Source organism: Pseudophryne corroboree, chromosome 1 (genome assembly GCF_028390025.1).
Source record: "Pseudophryne corroboree isolate aPseCor3 chromosome 1, aPseCor3.hap2, whole genome shotgun sequence".
NCBI lineage: Eukaryota > Metazoa > Chordata > Amphibia > Anura > Myobatrachidae > Pseudophryne > Pseudophryne corroboree.
In genome coordinates this window covers 702999448-703026708 of record NC_086444.1, presented here as the reverse complement: position 1 = coordinate 703026708, position 27261 = coordinate 702999448, and the positions used below count along the sequence as shown (strand labels likewise).

Here is a 27261-nt window from a genome sequence, read left to right as displayed (position 1 = left end):
ATTCGGTTCCGCGGCCGTGTTTTGGATTCGGACGCGTTTTGGCAAAACCTCACCGAAAATTTTTTGTCGGATTCGGGTGTGTTTTGGATTTGGGTGTTTTTTTTTCAAAAAACCCTAAAAAACAGCTTAAATCATAGAATTTGGGGGTCATTTTGATCCCATAGTATTATTAACCTCAATAACCATAATTTCCACTCATTTCCAGTCTATTCTGAACACCTCACACCTCACAATATTATTTTTAGTCCTAAAATTTGCACCGAGGTCGCTGGATGGCTAAGCTAAGCGACACAAGTGGCCGACACAAACACCTGGCCCATCTAGGAGTGGTACTGCAGTGTCAGGCAGGATGGCACTTCAAAAAAATAATCCCCAAACAGCACATGATGCAAAGAAAAAAAGAGGCGCACCAAGGTCGCTGTGTGACTAAGATAAGCGACACAAGTGGCCGACACAAACACCTGGCCCATCTAGGAGTGGCACTGCAGTGTCAGGCAGGATGGCACTTAAAAAAAATAATCCCCAAACAGCACATGATGCAAAGAAAAAAAGAGGCGCACCAAGGTCGCTGTGTGACTAAGCTAAGCGACCCAAGTGGCCGACACAAACACCTGGCCCATCTAGGAGTGGCACTGCAGTGTCAGGCAGGATGGCACTTCAAAAAAATTGTCCCCAAACAGCACATGATGCAAAGAAAAAAAGAGGCGCACCAAGGTCGCTGTGTGACTAAGCTAAGCGACCCAAGTGGCCGACACAAACACCTGGCCCATATAGGAGTGGCACTGCAGTGTCAGGCAGGATGGCACTTCAAAAAACTGCAAAACTAAAATGCACCACAGGTATAGAATGTAGATGGATAGTATACTTAATGACGACACAGAGGTAGGTACAGCAATGGCCTTCCGTACCGTACTGCTATATATACTGGTGGTCACTGTCAGCAAACTGCAAAACTAAAATGCACCACAGGTATAGAATCTAGATGGATAGTATACTTGACGACACAGAGGTAGGTACAGCAGTGGCCTTCCGTACCGTACTGCTATATATACTGGTGGTCACTGTGTCAGCAAACTGCAAAACTAAAATGCACCACAGGTATAGAATGTAGATGGATAGTATACTTAATGACGACACAGAGGTAGGTACAGCAGTGGCCTTCCGTACCGTACTGCTATATATACTGGTGGTCACTGTGTCAGCAAACTGCAAAACTAAAATGCACCACAGGTATAGAATGTAGATGGATAGTATACTTGACGACACAGAGGTAGGTACAGCAGTGGCCTTCCGTACCATACTGCTATATATACTGGTGGTCACTGTCAGCAAACTGCAAAACTAAAATGCATCACAGGTATAGAATGTAGATGGATAGTATACTTAATGATGACACAGAGGTAGGTACAGCAGTGGCCTTCCGTACCGTACTGCTATATATACTGGTGGTCACTGTGTCAGCAAACTGCAAAACTAAAATGCACCACAGGTATAGAATGTATATGGATAGTATACTTAATGATGACACAGAGGTAGGTACAGTAGTGGCCTTCCGTACCGTACTGCTATATATACTGGTGGTCACTGTGTCAGCAAACTGCAAAACTAAAATGCACCACAGGTATAGAATTAGAATGTAGATGGATAGTATACTTAATGACGACACAGAGGTAGGTACAGCAGTGGCCTTCCGTACCGTACTGCTATATATACTGGTGGTCACTGTGTCAGCAAAACTCAGCACTGTACTCCTCCTATATAATATTATACTGGTGGTCCCGACTCCCCAGTCCCCACAATAAAGCAGCACACTGAGCACAGATATGGAGTGTTTTTCAGGCAGACAACGTATACTGGTGGTCACTGTCAGCTAAACTCTGCACTGTACTCCTGCTATATAATACAGCTGCTCCCCAGTCCCCACAATTAAGCAGTGTGAGCACAGATATATGCAGCACACTGAGCACAGATATGGAGTGTTTTTTTTCAGGCAGAGAACGGATAAAACTGGTGGTCACTGATCAGCAAAACTCTGCACTGTACTCCTCCTATATTAATATAAAGCTGCTCCCCAGTCCCCACAATGATATAAGCAAGCACAAATATTTGCTTCAACTCAACAATGAATAAACGGAGAGGACGCCTGCCACGTCCTCTCCCTAACATTTCCAATGCACGAGTGAAAATGGCGGCGACGCGCGGCTGCTTATATAGAATCCGAATCTCGCGAGAATCCGACAGCGGGATGATGACGTTCGGGCGCGCTCGGGTTAACCGAGCCATACGGGAGAATCCGAGTATGGCTCGGACCCGTGTAAAAAGGGTGAAGTTCGGGGGGGTTCGGTTTCCGAGAAACCGAACCCGCTCATCACTAGGAATAACACAGTAACTTAATGTTAACCCAGTAGCTGCTGTTTATATAGATTTTTGCGCCTAATTATGTGTCCCCCCTCTCTTTTTACCCTCTTCTAACGTGTATCTGCAGGGGAGAGCCTGGGGAGCTTCCTCTCAACGGAGCTGTGGAGAAAAAATGGCGCAGGTAAGTGCTGAGGAAGAAGCCCCGCCCCCTCGACGGTGGGCTTGTGTCCCGCTTAAATATACATTTTCTTGGCGGGGGCTCATACATATATACAGTGCCCAACTGTATATATGTGTACTTTTGCCAAAAGAGGTCCATATGCTGCCCAGGGCGCCCCCCCCCTCCCCCCCTGCGCCCTGCACCCTTACAGTGACCGGAGTATGTGAGGTGTGTTTGGAGCAATGGCGCACAGCTGCAGTGCTGTGCGTTACCTCATGTGAAGAACGGAGTCTTCTGCCGCCGATTTCGAAGTCTTCTTGCTTCTCATACTCACCCGGCTTCTGTCTTCCGGCTCTGCGAGGGGGACGGCGGCACGGCTCTGGGATCGGACGACGAGGGTGAGATCCTGTGTACGATCCCTCTGGAGCTAATGGTGTCCAGTAGCCTAAGATACAGGACCTAGCTTCAGAGAGTAGGGCTGCTTCTCTCTCCTCTGTCCCACGATGCAGGGAGTCTGTTGCCAGCAGAGCTCCCTGAAAATAAAAAACCTAACAAAATACTTTCTTACAGCAAGCTCAGGAGAGCTCACTGAACAGCACCCAGCTCGTCCGGGCACAGATTCAAACTGAGGTCTGGAGGAGGGACATAGAGGGAGGAGCCAGAGCACACCAGAATCTAAATTCTTTCTTAAAGTGCCCATGTCTCCTGCGGAGCCCGTCTATTGCCCATGGTCCTTACGGAGTCCCCAGCATCCACTAGGACGTTAGAGAAACACCAGGTACACAGCTACTCCCAGCTGGCAAATAACTACTCTATTAAGCATGCCACATATAAAAAGTATTATTCTAGAACCAGAAGAGGAAGGAGGTCCAGGTAAGATAAATAGTAAAGACCTTTCACTGGCATCATAAGCTTATTGTTTTATGATTTCAACAGTGATTGGTTCATGTTCTGTGTTCATGTTCTATGAAGAGAACTTTCTATGTGATTTGGAAAAAGTTTTATTGCTCATGTCACTGCATCTGGATGCAAGAATTGTGAACTAAGATGGCTGCTAGCTAACTTTAATTATACCCTCATTAGTGCTACATGTGCTTATTCAAGATGTTTCTCTGTTAAGAAAATACCCAGCTCTTCAGCAGTAATGAAGATAGGGCAATACCAGCCTGGTTTTGCCTATAAAAGAAAAAATTGCTGCTTTAAATCCCATTGCTAAATCACAGAAAAATCAGCACTTTATCAAACTCGCATCCTATTACATTTGGCAACATGTCTGAACCATACGTACCTACTATACCGGAAGTTGCAGGAGACTCGTGATTTGGGTAGTCCTCCACACCCCCGGAAGAGTGAGTGCCCCTCCCCCATCTCGTCTGCTTCCTAGTGAAGCGGGTAAGATACGTAGATGCCAAAAATCACTATCCATATGGAGGGGGTAGGGCTAAAATTATTCAAATCACTGCCACTTTAGCCCTGCCCCTTCCTCAAGGACCATCAATTCGCAGGATTTACCATGCCAAATTGCTTCTTCTCTCTGGGCTTCTTCCAGAGAGGAGTATGATAAAGTTGGAAACTATGGTCTGAACACATATAAACAAAATTTAACATGGAAAGCATTTCAGTATAAACATGACAAAGCACTAAACTTACAGAATGTATTGTGATTATGTTGGGAACTACAATTTTTTGCTGAGAAAATAAACAAGTGCATTTATACAGACTTATACAACAGGTTGATTAGAAACAAGAACAATTAGAGATTTGAATAGGAAAAAGGGTCAGTTTAGCGGTACAACATCTAACCTTATAAATGGTCTGGAGATGGCCAATACTGTCCTGATAAACCAGGATGGATGGACGATGATTAAAGATTTCAGATTTTTTCTTAGTCTGCGGGAAAGAAAGCTGTCATTATAAGTGCTTGTGCGTCTCAGAATAAAAACGTAAACACATTCCCTGTGCAGGCTGCCAAATGTCTTCACATAAAATATTATGAACATACAAGTAATCCACTAGTCCAGTGATTCTCAAACTCGGTCCTCAGGACCCCACACAGTGCATGTTTTGCAGGTAACCCAGCATGTGCACAGGTGCATTAATTACTCACTGAAACATTTTAAAAGGTCCACAGGTGGAGCTAATTATTTTACTTATGATTCTGTGAGGAGACCTGCAAAACATGCACTGTGTGGGGTCCTGAGGACCGAGTTTGAGAACCTGTGCACTAGTCTAATAACATATTGAAAATGCAACATTCTTGTACTTTTGTTATCATTTTGTCACAATGGCAGTTAGAAGCTAAAAGAACATTAGCATCAAAAGTGAGACTTTTTTGTATGAATACAATTTTGTCAGTGCACCACATCACTTTTATTTGCAGGAGCTGCTTGTACTATTACTCTGTTCCAGGAAGCAAGCCAGTCGATAACAGTCTTGTTTAGCCTCAAGACTTGGGGCAAGATGTACTACGCATTGCATTTTGAATTCAGTGCATCCCGACAATTATCTTGTGCATAGCGGTGATAAAACTCTGGTATGCACATAGCTTTTTGACTAAAATTGCAAAGGACAGCTCTTCCGAAATGAGAAAGTTTCACTTCTGAGCCTTTGGAGAATGCAGTCAAAATGCAGAAAATGACAATTTTAAGAGTTTTGACCACTGTTTATCCTTAGTACATCCCACCCTTAGTATTATTAATTATTAACTGATATTATTGGTCATCTATAGCTTAGCAGATGAGACCGATCACACGAGCAATAAATATTATAAAATGAGACTTACAGTAGCTGCTCTTTTAGAAATATATTAGATTTGCACAAACTACAGGTCACTAATAACCTTGCAAACTGTAGATGCACAAAGCAAATGCTGTTTTATCATATTTGTGTAAATGCAATGACAGTACAGAAAGTTTCTTCTGATGGGAGCAGGGCATATTGGGGTCTATCCTGCTGAATCCTGGCTAGATCAAACTATGTTGTCCATAAATTAAAAACAAAATTGATTTAATTTTGTGGGATTACATACTGTATTTATGTAATATTTACACACTTCTTTCTTTCACCACCATCATTGCCCTTGGATGCACAATACCAGTGCTGCGACACATGCGTCACTCCTTTACCACATGGTAGGAAATTACCTTAATGTACTCTGGCTTTTGGTAGGGATATGCAGTAGTAAAATATATTGAGATTTCAGAATCCACTTGCAGCTGAATGTTCGTCACCCCCTGCAACCAGTCCATCTGAAGCCGGAACCTTGTGTTATAAAAAGTAACTCCTCTGAATTGTGTTTGCAAACCCATTAAACCCATACTTGCCTACCTGACCCTCTCCATGACCCTCTCACATTCTTACATACAGTACTAAGGTCTGCCCATATACTTCTGTCAATTCTCAGCTTCCTTGCGGACTCCATGTTTGCTACAGCAGAATGTGTCTGTGTATAGATGCAAAGGCAAAAAACACACTGCACAACTAACAGTGCAAAAGGCATATTTACACAATAGAAGCAGTTCATACAACTGCACCAGTAAACATTTAATAATTGCACAATAGACATAAAATGCATATATACATGGTTACCACACAAGCAATGTTAAACACAGACTGGATGGGAAGGGCAGTCCAGCAGGCTAAAACCCTATCTTCAGTGTCCTGACTCCCCCCATTTCATCACAACATACTTTCATTATGAAACAATGCAAAGATTGTTACAACAAAGATGAGAACAAGAGTGTAGTTACGGCCAGACAAATGCCAGGTGATAAAGTTAAAATTCTGAACAATTTGCTCTCTTCCAGGCATCCAATTTGACATACTGTGGTATGGGTTCACAAATTATCTGGAATAGCAGAGGAAGCCATGGGTGTCTTGGTGTTCATTGGTACCAAAGACAAAGAGAGGCGAAGGCAGAAAGTCTGGAACAACAAGCTAAAGGATTTAGGCTATAAATTCATAGAAAGAAACATAAGTCAATACTTGTTGATCAGTCTGTCCTGGTGGGAACGAGCACCCTTCCAAGACCCACTGTATATGGCAAAGCCAAGCCTTGATCTCACAAGCCATTGCATACCCTAGCCCAGTGATTATCAAACTTTTTTGAGAGTATTAGAATTATTTTCACAGCACTCCTAGGACAAAAGTTTCTCACTGAGAAATTTAGAAAGAAATGTTAAATGAAGTAAATTGTGTTTACATGTCATCCTTAGGTTCTGTTGTGTGGTGAGGGACAGGACTTGCTTCTGTTTGTCTCCATATTTTATGACTGACAGCCCCCAGCACTGGTTTTGTTTATTACATTAGCCATAAACAAATTGAAATGGTCCTGGACCACCAACCCAAGGCACCCCTGCAAGTGCACTGAGGCACCCGAGGGTGCCACGGCACACAGTTTGAGAACCACTGACCTAGCCTCTCTTTCATCACATACTGTATATAACTTCATCAAGGGGTGGAGTCACTAACCATAAGAACAGTGTTTAAGTACCCACATTCTCATTTGCATAATTACATCCACTTGGTCGTATTAACACATCTTATAGGGGGTCATTCCGAGTTGATCGCTAGCTGCATTCTTTCGCTGTGCAATGATGAGGGGGAAAAATGGCACTTCTGCGCATGCATATGCGGCGCAATGCGCACGCGCGATGTACTATTACAACAAACGATGTAGTTTCACACAGGGTCTAGCGAAGCTTTTCAGTCACACTGGTGGCCGCAGAGTGATTTACATGAAGTGGGCGTTTCTGGGTGTCAACTGACCGTTTTCAGGGAGTGTTTGGAAAAACGCAGGCGTGGCTGGGCGAACGCAGGGCGTGTTCGGGACATCAAAACAGGAATTGAACAGTCTGCAGCCATTGCAAGCACTGAGTAGGTTTTGAGCTACTCTAAAACTGCATCCTTTCGTTCGCACTTCTGCTAAGCTAAAATACACTCCCAGTGGGCGGCGGCATAGCGTTTGCACGGCTGCTAAAAACTGCTAGCGAGCGAACAACTCGGAATGACCACCATAGTACAGTACAATGAATTACAAAACTTTTTTAAATGGATACTGTCAGGGGCGGATTGGGATGGAAAAGCAGCCCGGTAAACTTATGGAAGCAGCCCTAATGGGGGCAGGGTTTGTTGAGGGGTGGGGTCGGTTGGAGGCGGGATCCCTCCTTACAGGGTCTGATTTGGATTTGGACACAGTTACGGGCCTCCTTGCTTCTTTTGCTGCAGTTGCATCTGTGACTTCAGGGTAATTGTGCTACAGTTGGGGGCAGGATGGGAGTAATAGTAGTGCAGAGCAGGGGGGCTGACTGTAAATAGTGTAATGGTGGATAGTAGGGGGCAGGCTGGGAGTAATAGAAGGGAGAGCAGGGGGGGCAGGATCGTAGTAGTAGTAGTGCAGAATGGGGGGGCAGACTGGGGTAGTAGTGGTGGAGAGCAGGGGGGCTGGCTTGGAGTAGTGGTGGGAAAAAGTGGTTAGGGCGGGAGTGTAAGGGACTCATTCAATGAGAATAAGTTACAATAAAGAACAAGGATATCACCTCCTCCTCTTTGCAGCTCACAGGTCCCGGCCACCATCACTCAATAGTAGGCTCATACAGAAAGGACTGTGTGTAAATAATATGTCCCTCTTCTCCAGCAGCTCATCCATCTCTTACCTGCATGGTCCAGAGGGGTTTGGACAAGGGGGTGGACACAGCCTGCGGTAAGAGGGGTGGGGTCGCACCTCCGCAGCGAGAGGCAGGGGGCAGTGATGTGCGGTGAGCTTACTGGCTGGGGAGGCACTTGCAGCTAAACACCCCCCACCCACCCCCATTGAGGGGGAAAAAAAAGTGTAGTCCCACCACACATCACTAAAACCAGCACCAGGCAGAACCAGCCAGGGGGGGTAATGCCCTAACAGGGGAGACACTCAGTGCAGGGACCCCCTGCCATGACATTAAAGTGCCCCCCCCCCCACCCCAAGCCAGTCAGCCCAGGACTGGAATTCCTTGAAAAGTGGGGCCGCCGAAAAAAATTAAAAGGGGGTCCCCCCCTCCCGACCAACAACCAGCACTGGGCTGATAGCCCAGTGCTATGCCCCGCACCCCTGGTAGCGGTGGGTGCGGGGTTCATTGTATGCTAATATTGTTCTTTATAGGTTGCCTACAGGTCCCAGAAAGCCTGCCCCAGCATGCTGCCACTTGGAGAACCACAAGTGCCAGCATGCCCGGACATAAAGGGCCCGCTGGCACCTGTAGTCCACCTGTAAAGAAAATATAGAAAACACACACAACATAGTCTTTAAAAAAGTTTTATTACACAGGGTCTTCACCTGGGGGCGGCGGCCTTTAGGCTCTTTTGCATGGCCACAGCCTTCCCAGAGCTTCTGGCGTCTTCACCTAGGGGGGCGCCATCTCCCCAGGGCTTCCGGCGTCTTCACCTGGGAGGCGACGGCCTTTAAGCTCTTTTGCATGGCTGCCACTTTCTCAGGGCTTCCAGCATCTTCACCTGGTGGGCAGCGGCTGTTAAGCTCATTTGCATAGCCGCCGCCCATCCAGGACTTCCACTGCATCTTCTCTCTTCAGGAGCTCTTCTCTGCTCCTCCTCCGCCGTCGGACTGACAGCCGCTGCCTCGCGCTGACTTATATAAGTCAGCGGGAAAGGGCAGGGTGATGACACGGTGAACCGTGATTGGCTCGCGGTGGCCATCTTGAATTTCAAAAATGACGCTGAGGCGCTATTTTTTAAATGGGTACCGCTCCGCTGCCAAACTCTGCAGAATGGCCCTGACTGCCATGTCCCGCCGCCGCCACCGCCACCCGCATCTCCACCGCATCTCGCCGCCCACACCTCCGCCGCATCCCGCACCTCCGCACCTCCACCGACGCCCACACAGTGATTAACAGTGGATCCAGTGACGGATCCGCTGGCCAATCACTGTGGCCTCACTCACAGGGGTGTGCTTTCATAGGTTGAAAGCATGTCCCTGTATGAAAGCGGCACCTCTAATGGTGCCGCTTTCCCATGTAATTTCAATGGGCTTTTCCTGCCCATTGCTTGGCCCCGCCCGCGCCCGCCCCCTGCTCGCATACCTTTCCCATTCACAATGGGAGACACCACGATCGGTGCCTCCCAACCCCATTTTACACCTTATAATGATTACAATAATAAAGGAGATACTTATGACACAGAATATGTGTCATAAGTATCTTCTTTGTATTATTTTACTCATTAATGACAGGGGAGGCACTGCCTCCCCTGAATGCACGTCCCTGGCAGGGGTGGACGCGGCCTGTGGTAAGGGGGGTTGTGCCCCACCTCCACAGCGAGAGACAGGGGGTGGAAGCAGCCAGCAGTAAGGGGGACCGGCCCGCATCTCCGCAGCAAGAAGCAGGGGGTGGACGGCTGGATGCGGCCAGCGGTAAGGAGGACGGGGCCGCACCTCCGCAGCAAGGGGCAGGGGGTGGGTGGCTGGGTGTGGTCAGCGGTAAGGGGGACAGGGCCGCACCACTGCAGCAAGAGGCAGGGGGTGTACGGCTGGATGCGGCCAGCGGTAAGGTGGACGGGGCTACACCTCCGCAGCAAGTGGCAGGGGGTGGATGGCTGGATGTGGCCAGCGATAAGGGGGACGGGCCCGCACCTCCGCAGCAAGAGGCAGGGGGTGTACGGCTGGATGCGGCCAGCGGTAAGGTGGATAGGCCGCACCTCCGTAGCAAGGGGCAGGGGGTGGACGGCTGGATGCAGCCAGCAGTAAGGGAAACGGGCCCGCACCTCCGCAGCAAGAGGCAGGGGGTGGACGGCTGGATGCGGCCAGCGGTAAGGTGGACAGGGCCGCACCTCCGCAGCAAGGGGCAGGAGGTGGACGGCTGGATGTGGCCTGCGGTAAGGGGGGCGGTTCCGCACCTCCACAGCAAGGGGCAGGGGGTGGATGGCTGGATGCGGCCTTCGGTAAGGGGGGTGGTTCCATACCTCCGCAGCGAGAGTCCCATCAGAAGCTGTCTCCCAACACTGCCTGATCGGAGCTGAGCTCCTATCGTGGCAGCCAGCCAGCCTGGCAAAGTGGGGAGTAAAGGTCAGTGAGGGTACATCGGGACCGCCCAAACGGTGACTGATCCGGCGTCCCGGCATCCCAATCCACCCCTGGGTATTGTTGCTATTGGTTATTTATTTTAATTGTATAATTAAGTCTGGAACTTAAATTGGATTCATACTCTCAGCATCTCTGCATCTGCTATATGTCTTTTCTGCCAAACACTGTTAGGTAAATTGATATTAGTAACTCTCAGTCTGTAGTTAAACGGAAAATCATTGGGTATTAGAGGTGGGTGTACTGGGCCTTGTATTCACACTTTGCTATAAGCATTTTCCTTTGGGTGGAGTCTTCTGGGAGTGGGGGCTTCCAATTAGGCCTCTACACAGGTCTGCATGTTCCATTTAATCAGTATAGTGTAGGCTGTGAAGCCGTGTTAGTGTAAAGTGTGATGGAATTTTAAATGAATTAACCACTTAACCACTTATTTCGCCAAAAACCGCTCCGAAATTGTCTCTTTCTTACGAGTGAATTAGGTGAAGAACATGACTTTAACCCTATCCCAAATGATTTTAGTTAAAAAAAAAGGAGAAAAAATATTTTTTTGTAAAATAAAAAATTCCCCAAACATCGAAACATTGATCGGCAACATCGCGACCTTCGGAACATTGGGAACATTGCAACCATTGCGGCTAAAGCCGGGACAGCCTGCAGGTATACAGGGGGGGGGGGGGGGGGGTCTGGGGGTGGCTTGGGAGGGTTAATTTACTCTCCCCAGCAGCTGCCACTGTCTGCAGCCGCTGGAGGGGGGGGATCTTGCTGTGCTGACCGATCAGCAGTGATCGGCAGCAAGGCAATCAGTGGGGAGAGTGCAGGGAGGCAGAGAGACTTTCCGGTCCCTCTGACAGCAGCAGCGGAGGGAAGTTTCTCTTCCCTGCCGCTGCTAACACTCTCTATCTGACTGGTCGCATCCTGTGTGACCAGGTCAGATAGAGCACTTGCATGCCAGGCAAGTGGTTAAGGAGATATAAATTGTAATAATAATAATGATAAATATTCATATCTCCCAACTCTCTTCTTCATAGAAGCGGGACACGTGCACTCTGGGAAAAGGGGTGTGGCCTCGAAGGGGGTGGAGCTTGGCAGGAATGCCACGATTGTAAGCCATGCCTCCCTTGTCTGTCACTGGAGGGGCCATGCACAGCGCTCTGTGAGCTGCTGGCATGCCCCCTCTCCCTCTGTCACTCATGAATAGACAATGTGCGCATATCAGTGAGTGACAGGAGCCCCCCAACTGCCCCCCCCCACCGCGGGACACTGCGGCTCGCGGGTGAGACATCGGGCAGTCCCACAAAGAACAGGACTGTCCCGCGAAAATCAGGACAGTTGGGGGGTATGAATATTGGTTCCAGCTAGTAAATCTTATAAACCTTTCACCTACTTAAAACTGCTGCAGAAGACACTACAATTTATTGAGAGTAAAGAGGATAGTCTATTGCTACAGAGGGAGACGAGGAAATGAAAAGCTGAGCAAGGAAAAGGCAGCTCAAGCTTTGCATGGATAAATGGAAGGTTAATGATAATGATCTTTTCGGGACTGTGCATTTGACAAGTACAGGATGTCATCTACTGTGAAGAAAGATGATTTCATCAGCTGCATAGAAAAGGGGTTATCACTGTAGGGGTAGTCAGATTATGGAAGATTTTATCAGTGGAAGTAGTGATGACCAATTAGTTAATACATGTGAAAGTTGATTGGATGCTTTATTACAAGGGTTTCGGTTCAATAGATCTACAGTGGACAAAAGGTCGACATGGTTATTAAATCGATCTATAAAAGGTTGACACATGAAAAGGTCAACACAACGTTTTCTCTATTACTTTTTTGTGTTGTTTTTACTGTCAGATCACAGGAAACCCCAATTAGTGCACCGCATCTCCTTGAATGGCGAGCGAAGGCAAGGTGCCTCACTCCGCTACTGCTGCACTCTGCACAGAAATGAAAAAGTTGTGAAAAACAAACAAAAAACAAACTTGTGTCGACCATATGGGTGTCGACCACTGGCATTTCGACCATTTGAACATGTTGACCTTTTGTACCTGTCGACCATAAGCACTGTCTACCATTTACAGGTTGACCTTTTGATCATGTCAATCTAATGCATGTCGATCATTTAACTATCTATACACTGTAGATCTATAGATACTAACTGCACCACACATCTTACATTGTAAGCATACAGTGGTCACTGGAGCTGCCATGCTTTTTATGCTTAATCTGCAGCTTTATACACATTTTATTCCAATTTGTGGCAAAAGTAGTAACCTGTGCTTGCATGGATTTTCTCCAGTTACTTTTGTGGTTCCCTGAATGAATTACTGTATTATAAGCATAGTTCCATATGTGTATTCGTTCAATGAGGGTGAATGCCACACTTCCTAACTCACCTTCTGTCTATCATCTGATAACATTTCTTCAACCATCCTAACCCAGGCATTCTCCTCCGAGGTGTGGCACCATTCAGGTAAACAATCATGTAATCCTCTGCCACCAGCAGCTCCAAACTACTGATCACATAGCTGTCAAAACCAAGAAGAGGTAGTGAGATTATAAACGGGATGCAACAGCTCCCGAGTTTGCCAGAGGCGTGGGATGCTGGATGAACTTGGACTTTTTTTAAAGCAGCAGTCATTTACCAGGCAAAACTATGTCTTGTAAATGACTGCCGCTTTAAAAAAAATGTTTGGGTTTGGCCGGCATCCCGCACCTCCAGCAAACTCAGACGCTATTACATTCAATAGTATATGGCTGTTCAACATTTCAGATAAGTGTTTCCTGAACTTCCTAATGATTGCAGTAAGAAAATAGTTATAGAAGAACATGTACAAGTAACACATCAAGATGCTAGTACTTTGGGGGCACAGTAATGCACAAAGGTTTAGTATCTGCACACTCCGTATGAATTAATGTAGTGAGTGTACGGAATTTATTGCCCTACATTCACTGGTGAGCCCCTTTTATGGTCTTAATAAATATTCTATCAATTTAGGGGGTGCTGTCAACTACAGTACAAATAGAGCCAACAAATTTGGAAAAAAGAAAGGAATCTGTATTGTTGACGCACGTGAGAAGAAAAACTCGGATCGCATAAAATATAACCTTTATTATGGTGTAATTAAAAATAGGATGTAATAGATTAACCCAGACTACAGTGAAACATAAAGGTTAAAATCACAAGAACTAACATATATGTGAACATGAGAAGATTGAAAATTGTGAATAAAAAGTTAAAAAACGTGTCCACGTGTTTTATAGTTCATTCCACCACTCGGTCACAGTCTGTATTGTGATATTATCAGTAACTGAGCCAACTATTTCTCAGAATTGTAATTCTACTATCATAAAATCTGAGTATATGTAGTATCTTATAATCATACACCACCTACTCATTAGTAGGTACCTTACAGGAGAACATCCATTGTCAAGAGTCTACAAGTGAAGATAAGTATATTTATAATGATCGAGCTTCAGTTGGAAAATTCCTGCAGCTGTAATCCTTATTATCCAAAGATATACAGTATCCTGTGATCATACACCAACTTCTCATTAATAGGTCCCTCACAATAGAGCATCCATTATCAAGAGGCTATGAGCAAAGGTAAGTGTAATTATAATAACCGGACTCCAATTGATAGATATTAGCAGGTACCTCTCAGGAGAGCATCCATTATCAAGAGGCTATAAACAAAGGTGAGTATGATTATACTAATCAGACTCCAATTGGAAGATTCTTATAGATGTTGATACCGTACATACATAATCCCGACCTAAATTTAATCACATTCGTGAAGATTTTGAAAGTATTGAAATGCCTCGCACCCACTTATTTAATGACTCAATGAATGATATTCTATCTCTAAGATATACATAAATTATTGAGTCTAGCTTTGCACCTTAAGGGGCCCTAGAAAAGTGAATAGGGGACTGTTTCCCCTTGAAGATAAATAAATAGGTCAAAATCTGACTCATTGTTATTTCAGCTTCTTATTAATTTGTACATTTTAGTACTATGCTACATCATATAATGAAACAGTAGTGATAAGTACCATTAATCCTGAGAGCAATATACTGTGGGAAATCAGAGATATATTTACAAATCTGATTCATTGCTACTCAAATGTTTACAATGTATTAGTAACTCAGACAGTGAATTGAATTATATAAAGGAGCAGCTACAACAGGCATATCTTTAACCAACAGCGACACACTGTGGGGAAGTCTGGAATACAACTGAGAGAATAGCTGACATTAATGAAAAGTATCACTATAATGATATTGTAACTAATTAATTGGTAACTGTTATGAATCTGAGGACAGCTTCCTGAGTAAATAAAATATATCAAAGAAGCCACAGACAATATTTTCTGAATTAAACAGTGACTATCTATGTGTGGATAGTGCATATAAATTGATTATAACAGGATTAATGACTCAATGGATGATACTCCGTACAATATCTTTAAGATATATATAAACTATTGAGTCTATCTTTGCAGCAAAGGGGGACCCTAGGCAACTGAACAGGGGATTATTCCCCCATGAATATAATTAGTGGGTATAAAAAAAAAACCTATAGGCACTGTTGTTGGTATCAATGGAGAGTAATGCCACATGTGACAACATTGATTACTAATTTATCTGCACAATATGAGACTGACTGTTGAACATTAAGCAGTTGCATGTGTGCAACCCAGAATATATAATTAAAGTATACATTTGGAATTTTTCCACAAAAACCAAACCACTTCGGTCACACTATATTTTTTACTGACACTTATATCTGGGTGTATATTTATGATTCTGTTTCAAATCTTAGAACCTATTTTGGACGACTAGATTCTGCAACAATATCTGTATGTTGGTTACCGTGTAAAGATAGGGTTATTATACCCTTAAAAATATATTAACCCACACTCTTAGCCTAATGAAAAGGAATATTTCTCCAAAGGTACAATAAGTGGGTGCGAGGCATTTCAATACTTTAAAATCTTTACGAATGTGATTGAATTTAGATCAGGATTATGTATGCACGGTATCAACATCTATAAGAATCTTCCAATTGGAGTCTGATTAGTATAATCATACTCACCTTTGTTTATAGCCTCTTGATAATGGATGCTCTCCTGAGAGGTACCTGCTAATATCTATCAATTGGAGTCCGGTTATTATAATTACACTTACCTTTGCTCATAGCCTCTTGATAATGGATGCTCTATTGTGAGGGACCTATTAATGAGAAGTTGGTGTATGATCACAGGATACTGTATATCTTTGGATAATAAGGATTACAGCTGCAGGAATTTTCCAACTGAAGCTCGATCATTATAAATATACTTACCTTCACTTGTAGCCTCTTGACAATGGATGCTCTCCTGTACAGAGGCAGAACTCTGGGAGGCAACGGAGTTAGCCAACTTCCCCACTAGTCACTACACCTTACAAATCACACACTCTTTATTATAGATACACTGCAGCAGATACATTACTGATGAAGCTATTTGCCCCTATAAAGGAAGCATGAGAATTCTAACTATATGAAGTGATTTCTCAGACAATAACAAGTAACTTCATATACTGTAGTTGGAATTCTCATACTTCCTATGCAAGAGCAGATATCTCCATCAGTAAGGTGCATGCTTCCAGTGTAATAGGTTGTGGGTTCTAATCCTGGATATGACACTTGCAAATTAATTGTCAGAGAAATAATCAGCATTGGGAGGGACTGAGCAGATCTATGTAGTGTGTGGCTGGACCCCTACATAGATCTGCCTAGTTGCAACGGTCTTGTAGTAGCTTCATATAGTTAGAATCTGCAGGCTTGCTATGCAGGAGCAAATATGTGTACTGTATTATATATATGGGGGGCACCAATATTTTTCTTGCCTCCGGGCAACTGGGACAAACTTACGCCACTGCTCCTGTAAGGTACCTACTAATGAGTAGGTGGTGCATGATTATAAGATACTACATATACTCAGATTTTTTGATAGTAAAATTACAATTCTGATAAATAGTTGGCTCAGTTACTGATAATATCACAATACAGACTGTGACCGAGTGGTGGAATGAACTATAAAACACGTGGACACGTTTTTAAACTCTTTATTCACAATTTTCAATCTTCTTATGTTAGTTCTTGTGATTTTAACATTTATGTTTCACTGTAGTCTGGGATAATCTATTACATCCTATTTTTAATTACACCATAATAAAAGTTATATTTTATGTGATAGAGTTTTTCTTCTCACGTTCGTCAACAATACAGATTCCTTTCTTTCTTTTTTCCAAATTTGTGGGCACAGTAATGCGCCAGAAACAAGGGTCTAATTAAATCAATGATTGCTTTTTCTTCACTTTTTCACCCTCCTCTATCTGCCTACAAATAGCAGAATGCATTGTTGAGGTAACTGCAAAACTGTTGTAAACCACCAATCTTTAATGCATCTTGTTTGGAAACATGCATTCTGCATCTTGGCACTAGTACATTTATGTGCATGTAAAAATAGGTTGTTTTGTTTTCTCAGCTCCACATGTTCACAACAATGTCATTTCTACGTACAGAAAAAGATTCTCCATGATGTAATGGTAATCTGGACAGCTGCTATCTGGTAGACAACACGCAGCAAATACAATGATGGCATTAAGACCCTCGCCATAGTAACCTGCAGCATAGGAGATAAAAATAAACATAAATAAGTCACAGAATGACCAAATGCATGTTTATGTGGATAGAAAGGACAGCTATGTACATATTGAAAAATTATGTTTTGTGTGGCTTCAGGTGAGAATACTTACCTGGTCTTCCCAGATCATATAATCTGGCAGATCCTACAATGCCTCAGTCTGAGAGTACTTTTTCATACCTCCTAACTGTTCCAATTCCAGCGGGACAGTCCCACTAATGGGACACTGTTCTGCTGTCCCGAGGGCAGAGGGGAGAAGTTGGGGAGGCTTTGATCACCCGCTGCTCTGCTCTGCAAAAGCAGGGAGTGATCCCCTGCATAGATGTTGTGCACATGCGCACAGTATCTATTCAGTGCAGAGAGCTGAGTCGGGGGCTGCTCAGCGAGCGCTGGGCATGCCCCAAACATGCTGAATATAGGGTCGTGTTGCGAGACCGTGCCCACTCAGCCGAGGACACACACCCTTTTCGAATTGTGCGCAAGGGTCCCGACCCAGGTGGGGCAAAAGTTGTGAGACATGCTTTTTGAGAACTTGGATCGAAAGGGATTTAAGATATTGCAAAACCTGCTGGACTGGATGCTCGGCAAAGAACAGGTATGCTTTTATTATTTTATTGATATAATATAACTTCATCTGAAACTTCATTTTTGCTGGGAATTATCAATTAAAATGTTCTCTATTGTCATCAATAAAAGGTAACTTTATTAGGTAAATGTAAACACTAAGTGGATGATTGTGAGTCAGACGTCTACTTTCAGCATGATTAGACACTGAAATACGAGGGCTAATTCAGTAAGGATAGCAAATTCTGGTAATCAGCAGAATGTGCTATCTTTTGGATCGCATGCTGGGGGCCGCCCCCATCGCTGGGCATGGCCACCCAGCATACTGACCGGAGCCTCCCCCCTTTGATGAAGTAGAAATTGCGATCGCCTCGCAATTTCTGCTTCATCGTAAAAATTATTGATGCCTCCTGCCGGCGCAGCTTAGCTACGGCCACAGGAGACCCGGCGCCATCTTACCCATCGCGATGGCTGCGTGTGACGTCATGCAGCCACCGTGATCACACCCCTCATATGCTCCCGTTCGTGCCGCACCGCCCCTGCAATGCTCTGTCTCTTCCCTGGAAATGGAGCGTTGCCTGCACCACCCCACCCCTATGACCGCCTCTGCCTGATTGACAGGCCTCTGCCTGATTGACAGGCAGAGGTGATCGCATTTTCTGTGGCCCCCCACGAAAAGTGTGAGTGCATGCGCAAAAATTCCAAAAAGTTGCGATCCAACCTGAATTAGCCCCACTGTGTCTTGAAGCACCATTGGTCGCAGCATCAAAACGTGCAACTGTCCTACAGCAGGTGCAGTTTCTCTGTCGGAGTATGGCCCCTAATCACTGGAGTATTTATAATGGGTGCAATGTGTGCGGTGCACATGGGCCCCTGAGTCCAGGGGGGCCCCCACCGCTTACACTGCACTCATTTTTTTAATACTCACTCTCTGGATTTACACGCCGTTGGCAGTAGCGGTGTTAAATCACCAAGAATATGGCCCAGCTGCCATTTTTTACAGTGTTCTACGCATGCGCAGTAGAGAAACCACCTGGAAAATGGCTGCTGCGCCATTTTCCCGGAGATCTGCACATGCGCAGTAGAGTCTGAGCCCTGTAGTGCTCAGATTCTACAGCACTTCCAGCAGAAAGGAGGGGGCCCGAACAGAGGAGGCTGTACACGGGCCTCCTCCTCTCTTAAAGCACCCCTGCCCCAATGTAAGCGTTTGTGTATCTCTGTACCCAAGCACTTTCAGTGACACACCCATGGCAGTCCGATAACACAACCCCTAAAACAGACCATCTCTGTGTGTATGCTAAGAAACCTCCCTGTCACCCGTCAATAACACCCAATACATTTCAGAGTGCACAGCCTCCTGGTCACCTTAATTGTGACTTTGACTCTGTACGCACACTATTTGGAGTATTGCGCAGTGTGACTTAGATGCATGTGCAGAATCAGAATCGGGCCCTTAACGTCAATATAAAGTGACTGCTCACCTCCATGTGTTACCACCTTCATGTATGGTTTTATCATTTGTAAATCAATGCGATGTTCCTGCTCCCCAATAATTACTGTCCTCCACAAGCGTCCATTTGTAGTGCCCCCCTCTTCCACTGCTCCATCTCCAAATAAGTCCGCACTATCTCCAGGCATATTCTTGGCACTTGCAACAGGGGTGTCATCTAGAATCAGACAACTTTACATAATCATCAAATATATTACTATATATAAGTTATCATACATATAACCTAAAAAAAATATTGTCTTTTGCACAATTATTTTTGTCACACTTAATTTTTTTATTTTATTTATTATTCTAAAAATGTAAATATAATTAATACTTGATAACATAAATTCATAACATCTAATGTCACATAAACAGTCAATTGTAAAGCTTACAGTCTTGTTACAATTTCATACTAGTCTAAACTAAAAATGAGATGCACAATCTGGACATACAGTTTTGAGAAAACTCGAAATCGAATAATTAAGCAGCTTAATTCGCAATGCTATAGCAATAAAATTTTCACTACTAAAAAAATAAATAAAGAAACAACCAACCAGTTTGCATGTAAACTACCTACCTTGCCAATTTGCGCTAACAACAATGGCCCTCATTCCGAGTTGATCGCTCGCTAGCTGCTTTTAGCAGCAGTGCACATGCTAGGCCGCCGCCCTCTAGGAGTGTATCTCAGCTTAACAGAAGTGCGAACGAAAGGTTAGCAGAACTGCTCGTAAAAATTTCATGCAGTTTCTGAGCAGCTCCAAACCTACTCCTACCTTGCGATCACCTCAGTCAGTTTAGTTCCTGGTTTGACGTCACAAACATGCCCTGCGTTCGGCCAGCCACTCCCCCGTTTCCCCAGACACGCCTGCGTTTTTACCTGTCACGCCTGCGTTTTTTTAGCACACTCCCTGAAAACGGGCAGTTACCACCCAGAAACACCCACTTCCTGTCAATCACTCACCGATCAGCAGAGCGACAGAAAAGCGTTGCACGACCTTGTGTAAAACTGCATAGTTTTGTGTGAAAGTACTTTGCACGTGCGTACTGCGGCCCGTACGCATGCGCAGAAATGCTGCTTTTTCACCTAATCGCCGCGCTGCGACCGAAAGCAGCTAGCGATCAACTCGGAATGAGGGCCAATGTACATGACTTAAAGAAAAAAGTATTCATAGAACAGTATGAAATCAACACATTGCATTTCAGGACAAAGTCTAGACATTATAAGAATTAGCACTGCACGTCCAAGTGTCAACAGAAATGATCATGTCACGATCCGGGTATCTGGACGCCATTTCTTACCCATCAGATGCCTCCTAAGGCTGGCTCAGCGCTCCAGGACCGGATCCCATCTGTTATCCTAATGTTCACATTCCTGCATCCTCTCCTGTCTCTCTGAGACGCTGTCACAGTAACGCCTTATTACATCTGGCATGGCGTCTCCCGCGGCCTCCGCCGCCGTCCCTGAGCTTCTGCATGCAGAGTGTCAGAGTGGCGATTACGTCAGCCGCGGCCTCCGCTGTGTCCGCGTGGTTGTATGTGCACTTGTCAGCCTGGCGTCTCCTGTCTCCAGTGGCCGGCGCCGCCATTACTGTTTTCATTACCACATGGATTACAAACCAAACTTCCCTCCAAGTGTCTGCATGGGCGCAGCCATCTTGGATTCTGTCAGCTGATCATTTCCTCCAATCTGTTGTCAGTATTGTTAATCTGCATAATTGCCTAGCCAATCCCTTCCTTGCTGCAGGTATAAATACACTGTGCCTGAGCAAGGAAGGCGTCAGTGCTTTGGTTGTCAAACCTAGTTTCTGTTTGTCTCTCTCCTGTGATTGTCTTCCAGGTTCCAGCTCCTGTCTCAAGACTTCCACCATAGAGACCCGCACCAGCATTCCACCTGCGGTGTAGCCTGACTCTCCAATCCATTGTGGATTCATCTGTTTCCAGCTACAACATTACCTGCTTCCAGCTCAGCTTCCAGCAGAGTACAGCTTCCCTTAAAGGGCCGGTGTCCTTTCTACACTTTACCACTCTCCACCGGTATTATTATTTCTCCGCTCTCAAGTTCTACATTTCAGTTCATATTTCATCGCTCCCAAGTTCATTTATTATTTAACTGGTTCCAGCCAGTATCCACTCCGTGCTAACAACAGTCTGGTTCCAGCCAGTATCCACAGCAGCTGTTTTACCTTCAGCAACCCAGCTTTTCCTGGAACACCAGCTGGCACAATCCTGGGTTATCTCCATTGCTACAGTCGGGCCTGGTAAGGACTTTCCATCTAGAAGATCATAAGAACTATCTCACACTACCAGTGCCCTGTGGCTCCTGCCATCCTGTAGTACCCAGGAACTGTATTTATTATTTGCTGACTTTTACGTTTTCTTTTACTGCTGCTGTGTTGCGGAGTTGTCATAATAAACATCATTGACTTTTATCTAAGTTGTCGTGGTCACGCCTTCGGGCAGTTATTATTCATGTTACTTACATGTCCAGGGGTCTGATACAACCTCCCAGGTTCCGGTACATCTCAGCCCCTACAACTGAGGCTGCCTCCCGTCAGCTCAGGCCCTCAGTTGTGACAGTAAGCACTGACCTAATGAATCCAGCCGGAGACCAGGATCAAGCGGCCAGGCCGATGCAAGAACTGGCAGCCCGACTAGAACATCAGGAAGCTGCACAGGGCCACATCATCCGCTGTCTCCAGGATCTCTCTACTCGGCTGGATGGGATTCAGACAACTCTCCGTGGATCAGGCGCATCTGGTGCGTCAACCACAGTGACTCCAGCTATAACCCCACCCACCTTACCCATTTCTGCTCCACGTCTTCATCTTCCAACGCCAGCAAAATTTGACGGATCTCCAAGACTCTGCAGGGGATTTCTCAACCAGTGTGAGATTCAGTTTGAGCTACAACCTGGCAATTTTCCCAGTGACCGTACAAAAATTGCCTACATCATCTCTCTTCTCAGTGGCTCCGCCCTTGACTGGGCATCACCATTATGGGAGAGGTCCGACACCCTGCTATCTTCTTACACTGCATTCGTGTCAACATTCAGGCGCATCTTCGACGAGCCAGGCCGGGTAACCTCAGCTTCATCCGAGATTCTCCGTTTACGCCAGGGGTCACGTACTGTAGGACAATATCTGATACAGTTCCAGATCCTGGCATCCGAACTGGCATGGAACGACGAGGCCCTGTATGCTGCATTCTGGCATGGCTTATCTGAACTTATTAAAGATGAGTTAGCTACCAGAGACTTACCTTCTAAGTTAGATGAGCTAATCTCACTCTGCACGAAAGTTGATTTACGTTTCAGAGAGAGAGCAACTGAGCGTGGAAGATCATCTGCTCCAAAATCTTCTGCTCCTCCTCCTCGTCAACTGTCACCATCTAAAGATGAGCCCATGCAAATTGGCCGTTCCCGTTTAACTCCTGCTGAGCGCCGAAGACGTCTCTCTGAGTCTCTTTGTCTTTACTGTGCAGCTCCGTCTCACACCATCAATGCCTGTCCCGAACGTCCGGGAAAACTCCAAACCCTAGCTCGCCCAGGAGAGGGCCGGCTAGGAGTAATGATCTCCTCTCCATCTCCTCATGATTGTAATCTCCCAGTCTCGCTTCAAGTTGCTCAACGTTATCGGAACGTCATTGCTCTCCTTGATTCCGGAGCAGCTGGGAACTTTATTACTGAAGCCTATGTTAAACGGTGGTCCCTACCCACCGAGAGACTTCCTTCCTCCTTTTCCTTAACTGCCGCGGATGGCAGTAAAATTTTTGATACTGTTATTGCTCTAAGGACTCTACCAGTTCGTCTGAGAGTGGGAGTTCTTCATTCCGAACTTATTTCACTTTTAGTGATTCCAAGAGCCACACATCCTGTGGTCCTGGGCCTTCCATGGCTCCGTCTTCACAATCCTACAATTGATTGGACGACTACGCAAATCCTGGCATGGGGTTCCTCCTGTGCAGAGACATGTTTGTTTAAAGTATTGCCTGTCTGTTCTTCCTCCCCCAGGTCGTCTGATGTTCCACCTCCTCCATATCAAGATTTCACGGATGTGTTCAGTAAAGCTTCTGCTGATAACCTTCCTCCTCATAGAGAATGGGACTGCCCGATTGATCTCGTTCCAGGGAAGGTTCCACCTCGAGGCCGAACTTATCCGTTGTCTCTGCCTGAGACGCATTCTATGGAGGAATACATTAAAGAGAACCTAGCAAAGGGGTTCATTCGACCTTCTTCTTCCCCAGCCGGCGCAGGCTTCTTTTTTGTAAAAAAGAAAGATGGTGGTCTGCGGCCGTGCATCGACTACAGAGGTTTGAACGACATTACCATCAAGAACCGTTATCCTTTACCCCTGATTACTGAGCTCTTTGACAGAGTTAGCGGAGCTACCATCTTTACAAAGCTGGACTTGCGAGGTGCATACAATCTCATCCGGATCCGTGAGGGTGACGAGTGGAAGACCGCCTTTAACACCCGTGACGGACATTATGAGTACCTCGTCATGCCCTTCGGATTGAGCAATGCTCCAGCTGTCTTCCAGCATTTTGTCAATGAGATTTTCAGAGACATTCTATACCGTCATGTCGTGGTCTATCTAGACGATATCCTCATTTTTGCCAACGATTTAGAGGAACATCGTTTTTGGGTTAAAGAGGTTCTGTCCCGTCTCCGTGTCAATCATCTCTATTGCAAATTAGAAAAATGCGTCTTTGAAGTCAAGTCCATTCCGTTTATAGGGTACATTGTGTCCGGTTCCGGACTAGAGATGGATCCTGAGAAACTACAAGCAATTCAGAATTGGCCGGTACCCTTAACCCTCAAAGGGGTCCAGAGGTTCTTAGGGTTCGCCAATTATTACCGAAAGTTTATACGAGACTTTTCCACCATTGTGGCGCCTATTACTGCTTTCACCAAGAAGGGTGCTAACCCGTCCAAGTGGTCTGAAGAAGCCATGCAAGCTTTTCATCTTTTAAAACAGAGGTTCATCTCTGCGCCTGTCCTGAAACAGCCTGACATCGACTCTCCTTTCATCCTAGAGGTGGATGCCTCCTCCGTTGGAGTAGGAGCGGTGTTATCTCAGAGGGCTAAAGATGGCCATTTACATCCTTGCAGTTTCTTCTCCCGGAAGTTCTCCCCAGCTGAGCGCAACTATGCCATTGGCGACCAGGAGTTGCTAGCCATCAAGCTCGCTCTAGAAGAGTGGAGGTATCTGTTGGAGGGAGCTTCTCATTTAATCACCATACTTACAGACCACAAGAACCTTTTATACCTGAAGGGCGCACAATGTCTCAACCCTCGTCAGGCCAGATGGGCACTTTTCTTTTCCAGGTTCGACTTTAAACTCCAGTTCTGTCCGGGCTCTCAGAATCGCAAGGCCGATGCCCTTTCCCGCTCATGGGAGCAAGAAAATGAGTCAGAGTCTTCAGACAAGCATCCTATTATAAATCCGTTGGCATTCTCCACGGTAGGGATGGACTCTACGCCCCCATCAGGGAAAAGTTTTGTGAAGCCGATGCTAAGGAAGAAGCTCATGCATTGGGCCCATGCTTCCCGTTTTGCCGGACATACAGGTATCCAAAAAACCCTGGAGTTTATCTCTAGGTCCTATTGGTGGCCAACTCTGAAAAAGGACGTCTTGGAGTTTATTGCATCTTGCCCAAAGTGTGCCCAACATAAAGTATCCCGCCAGTCGCCTGCGGGGCAACTGGTTCCACTATCCGTTCCCCGTCGACCATGGACCCACTTGTCGATGGATTTCATTACAGACTTACCCATGTGCAACAAGTTCAATACCATCTGGGTGGTAGTTGACCGGTTCACCAAGATGGCACACTTCATTCCTCTCACCGGTCTTCCGTCAGCTTCCAAGTTGGCTCAAGTATTCATACAAGAGATCTTCCGACTCCACGGTCTTCCTGAAGAAATTATCTCAGATCGAGGAGTTCAATTCACAGCCAAATTCTGGCGAAGTTTATGTCAAGTCCTCCAAGTCAAGCTAAAGTTTTCCACGGCTTACCATCCTCAGACCAATGGTCAAACCGAGAGGGTGAATCAGGACTTGGAGGCCTTCCTCCGCATCTATGTGTCCTCCTCTCAAGATGACTGGGTTCAATTACTTCCCTGGGCCGAGTTCTGTCATAACAACCAGTATCATTCTTCATCTGCTTCAACACCATTCTTCACTAACTTTGGATTCCACCCTAAAGTTCCTGAGTTCCAACCGCTTCCAGCAACTTCTGTTCCCGCAGTGGATATCACCTTGCATCAGTTTGCCAATATCTGGAAGAGCGTACGATCAGCTCTGCTCAAGGCATCGTTCAGGTACAAGAAGTTTGCGGATAAGAAGCGTCGAGCAGTTCCTGCTCTCAAGGTGGGTGATCGGGTATGGTTATCCACGAAGAATTTGAGGTTAAGAGTTCCCAGTATGAAGTTTGCACCTCGCTATATCGGTCCTTTCAAGATTGAACAAGTCATCAATCCTGTTGCTTACAGACTCCAGTTGCCTCCCTTCTTAAAAATACCCAGGACATTCCATGTTTCCCTGTTGAAACCGCTGATCTTGAATCGGTTTCATTCCTCACTTCCTCCAACTCCGAAAGTCCAAACTCAACGAGGCGTTGAGTATGAAGTGGCCAAGATCCTGGACTCACGTCACCGTTACGGTCAACTACAATATCTTATTGACTGGAAGGGTTATGGTCCTGAGGAACGTTCATGGACCAATGCTTCTGATGTCCATGCTCCTGCCTTGGTCCGGAGATTCCATTCCAAGTTTCCTCAAAAGCCAAAGAAGTGTCCTGGGGCCACTCCTAAAGGGGGGGGTGCTGTCACGATCCGGGTATCTGGACGCCATTTCTTACCCATCAGATGCCTCCTAAGGCTGGCTCAGCGCTCCAGGACCGGATCCCATCTGTTATCCTAATGTTCACATTCCTGCATCCTCTCCTGTCTCTCTGAGACGCTGTCACAGTAACGCCTTATTACATCTGGCATGGCGTCTCCCGCGGCCTCCGCCGCCGTCCCTGAGCTTCTGCATGCAGAGTGTCAGAGTGGCGATTACGTCAGCCGCGGCCTCCGCTGTGTCCGCGTGGTTGTATGTGCACTTGTCAGCCTGGCGTCTCCTGTCTCCAGTGGCCGGCGCCGCCATTACTGTTTTCATTACCACATGGATTACAAACCAAACTTCCCTCCAAGTGTCTGCATGGGCGCAGCCATCTTGGATTCTGTCAGCTGATCATTTCCTCCAATCTGTTGTCAGTATTGTTAATCTGCATAATTGCCTAGCCAATCCCTTCCTTGCTGCAGGTATAAATACACTGTGCCTGAGCAAGGAAGGCGTCAGTGCTTTGGTTGTCAAACCTAGTTTCTATTTGTCTCTCTCCTGTGATTGTCTTCCAGGTTCCAGCTCCTGTCTCAAGACTTCCACCATAGAGACCCGCACCAGCATTCCACCTGCGGTGTAGCCTGACTCTCCAATCCATTGTGGATTCATCTGTTTCCAGCTACAACATTACCTGCTTCCAGCTCAGCTTCCAGCAGAGTACAGCTTCCCTTAAAGGGCCGGTGTCCTTTCTACACTTTACCACTCTCCACCGGTATTATTATTTCTCCGCTCTCAAGTTCTACATTTCAGTTCATATTTCATCGCTCCCAAGTTCATTTATTATTTAACTGGTTCCAGCCAGTATCCACTCCGTGCTAACAACAGTCTGGTTCCAGCCAGTATCCACAGCAGCTGTTTTACCTTCAGCAACCCAGCTTTTCCTGGAACACCAGCTGGCACAATCCTGGGTTATCTCCATTGCTACAGTCGGGCCTGGTAAGGACTTTCCATCTAGAAGATCATAAGAACTATCTCACACTACCAGTGCCCTGTGGCTCCTGCCATCCTGTAGTACCCAGGAACTGTATTTATTATTTGCTGACTTTTACGTTTT

At 45.8% G+C, this 27261-nt stretch overlaps 1 protein-coding gene across 2 annotated transcripts in view; it reads right to left on the bottom strand.

Moving 5' to 3' along the window:
* Positions 1 to 27261, bottom strand: part of ATCAY (ATCAY kinesin light chain interacting caytaxin) — a 211236-nt gene that overhangs the window by 52196 nt on the left and 131779 nt on the right. For both annotated transcript variants that reach the window (XM_063914851.1, XM_063914852.1), the window contains exons 5-8: positions 19316 to 19501; positions 17147 to 17249; positions 12975 to 13106; positions 4322 to 4408 (exon numbers count right to left, since the gene is read on the bottom strand). In XM_063914851.1, the coding sequence (XP_063770921.1) occupies positions 4322 to 4408; positions 12975 to 13106; positions 17147 to 17249; positions 19316 to 19501 (508 nt within the window). The remainder of the gene's footprint in view (positions 1 to 4321; positions 4409 to 12974; positions 13107 to 17146; positions 17250 to 19315; positions 19502 to 27261) is intronic.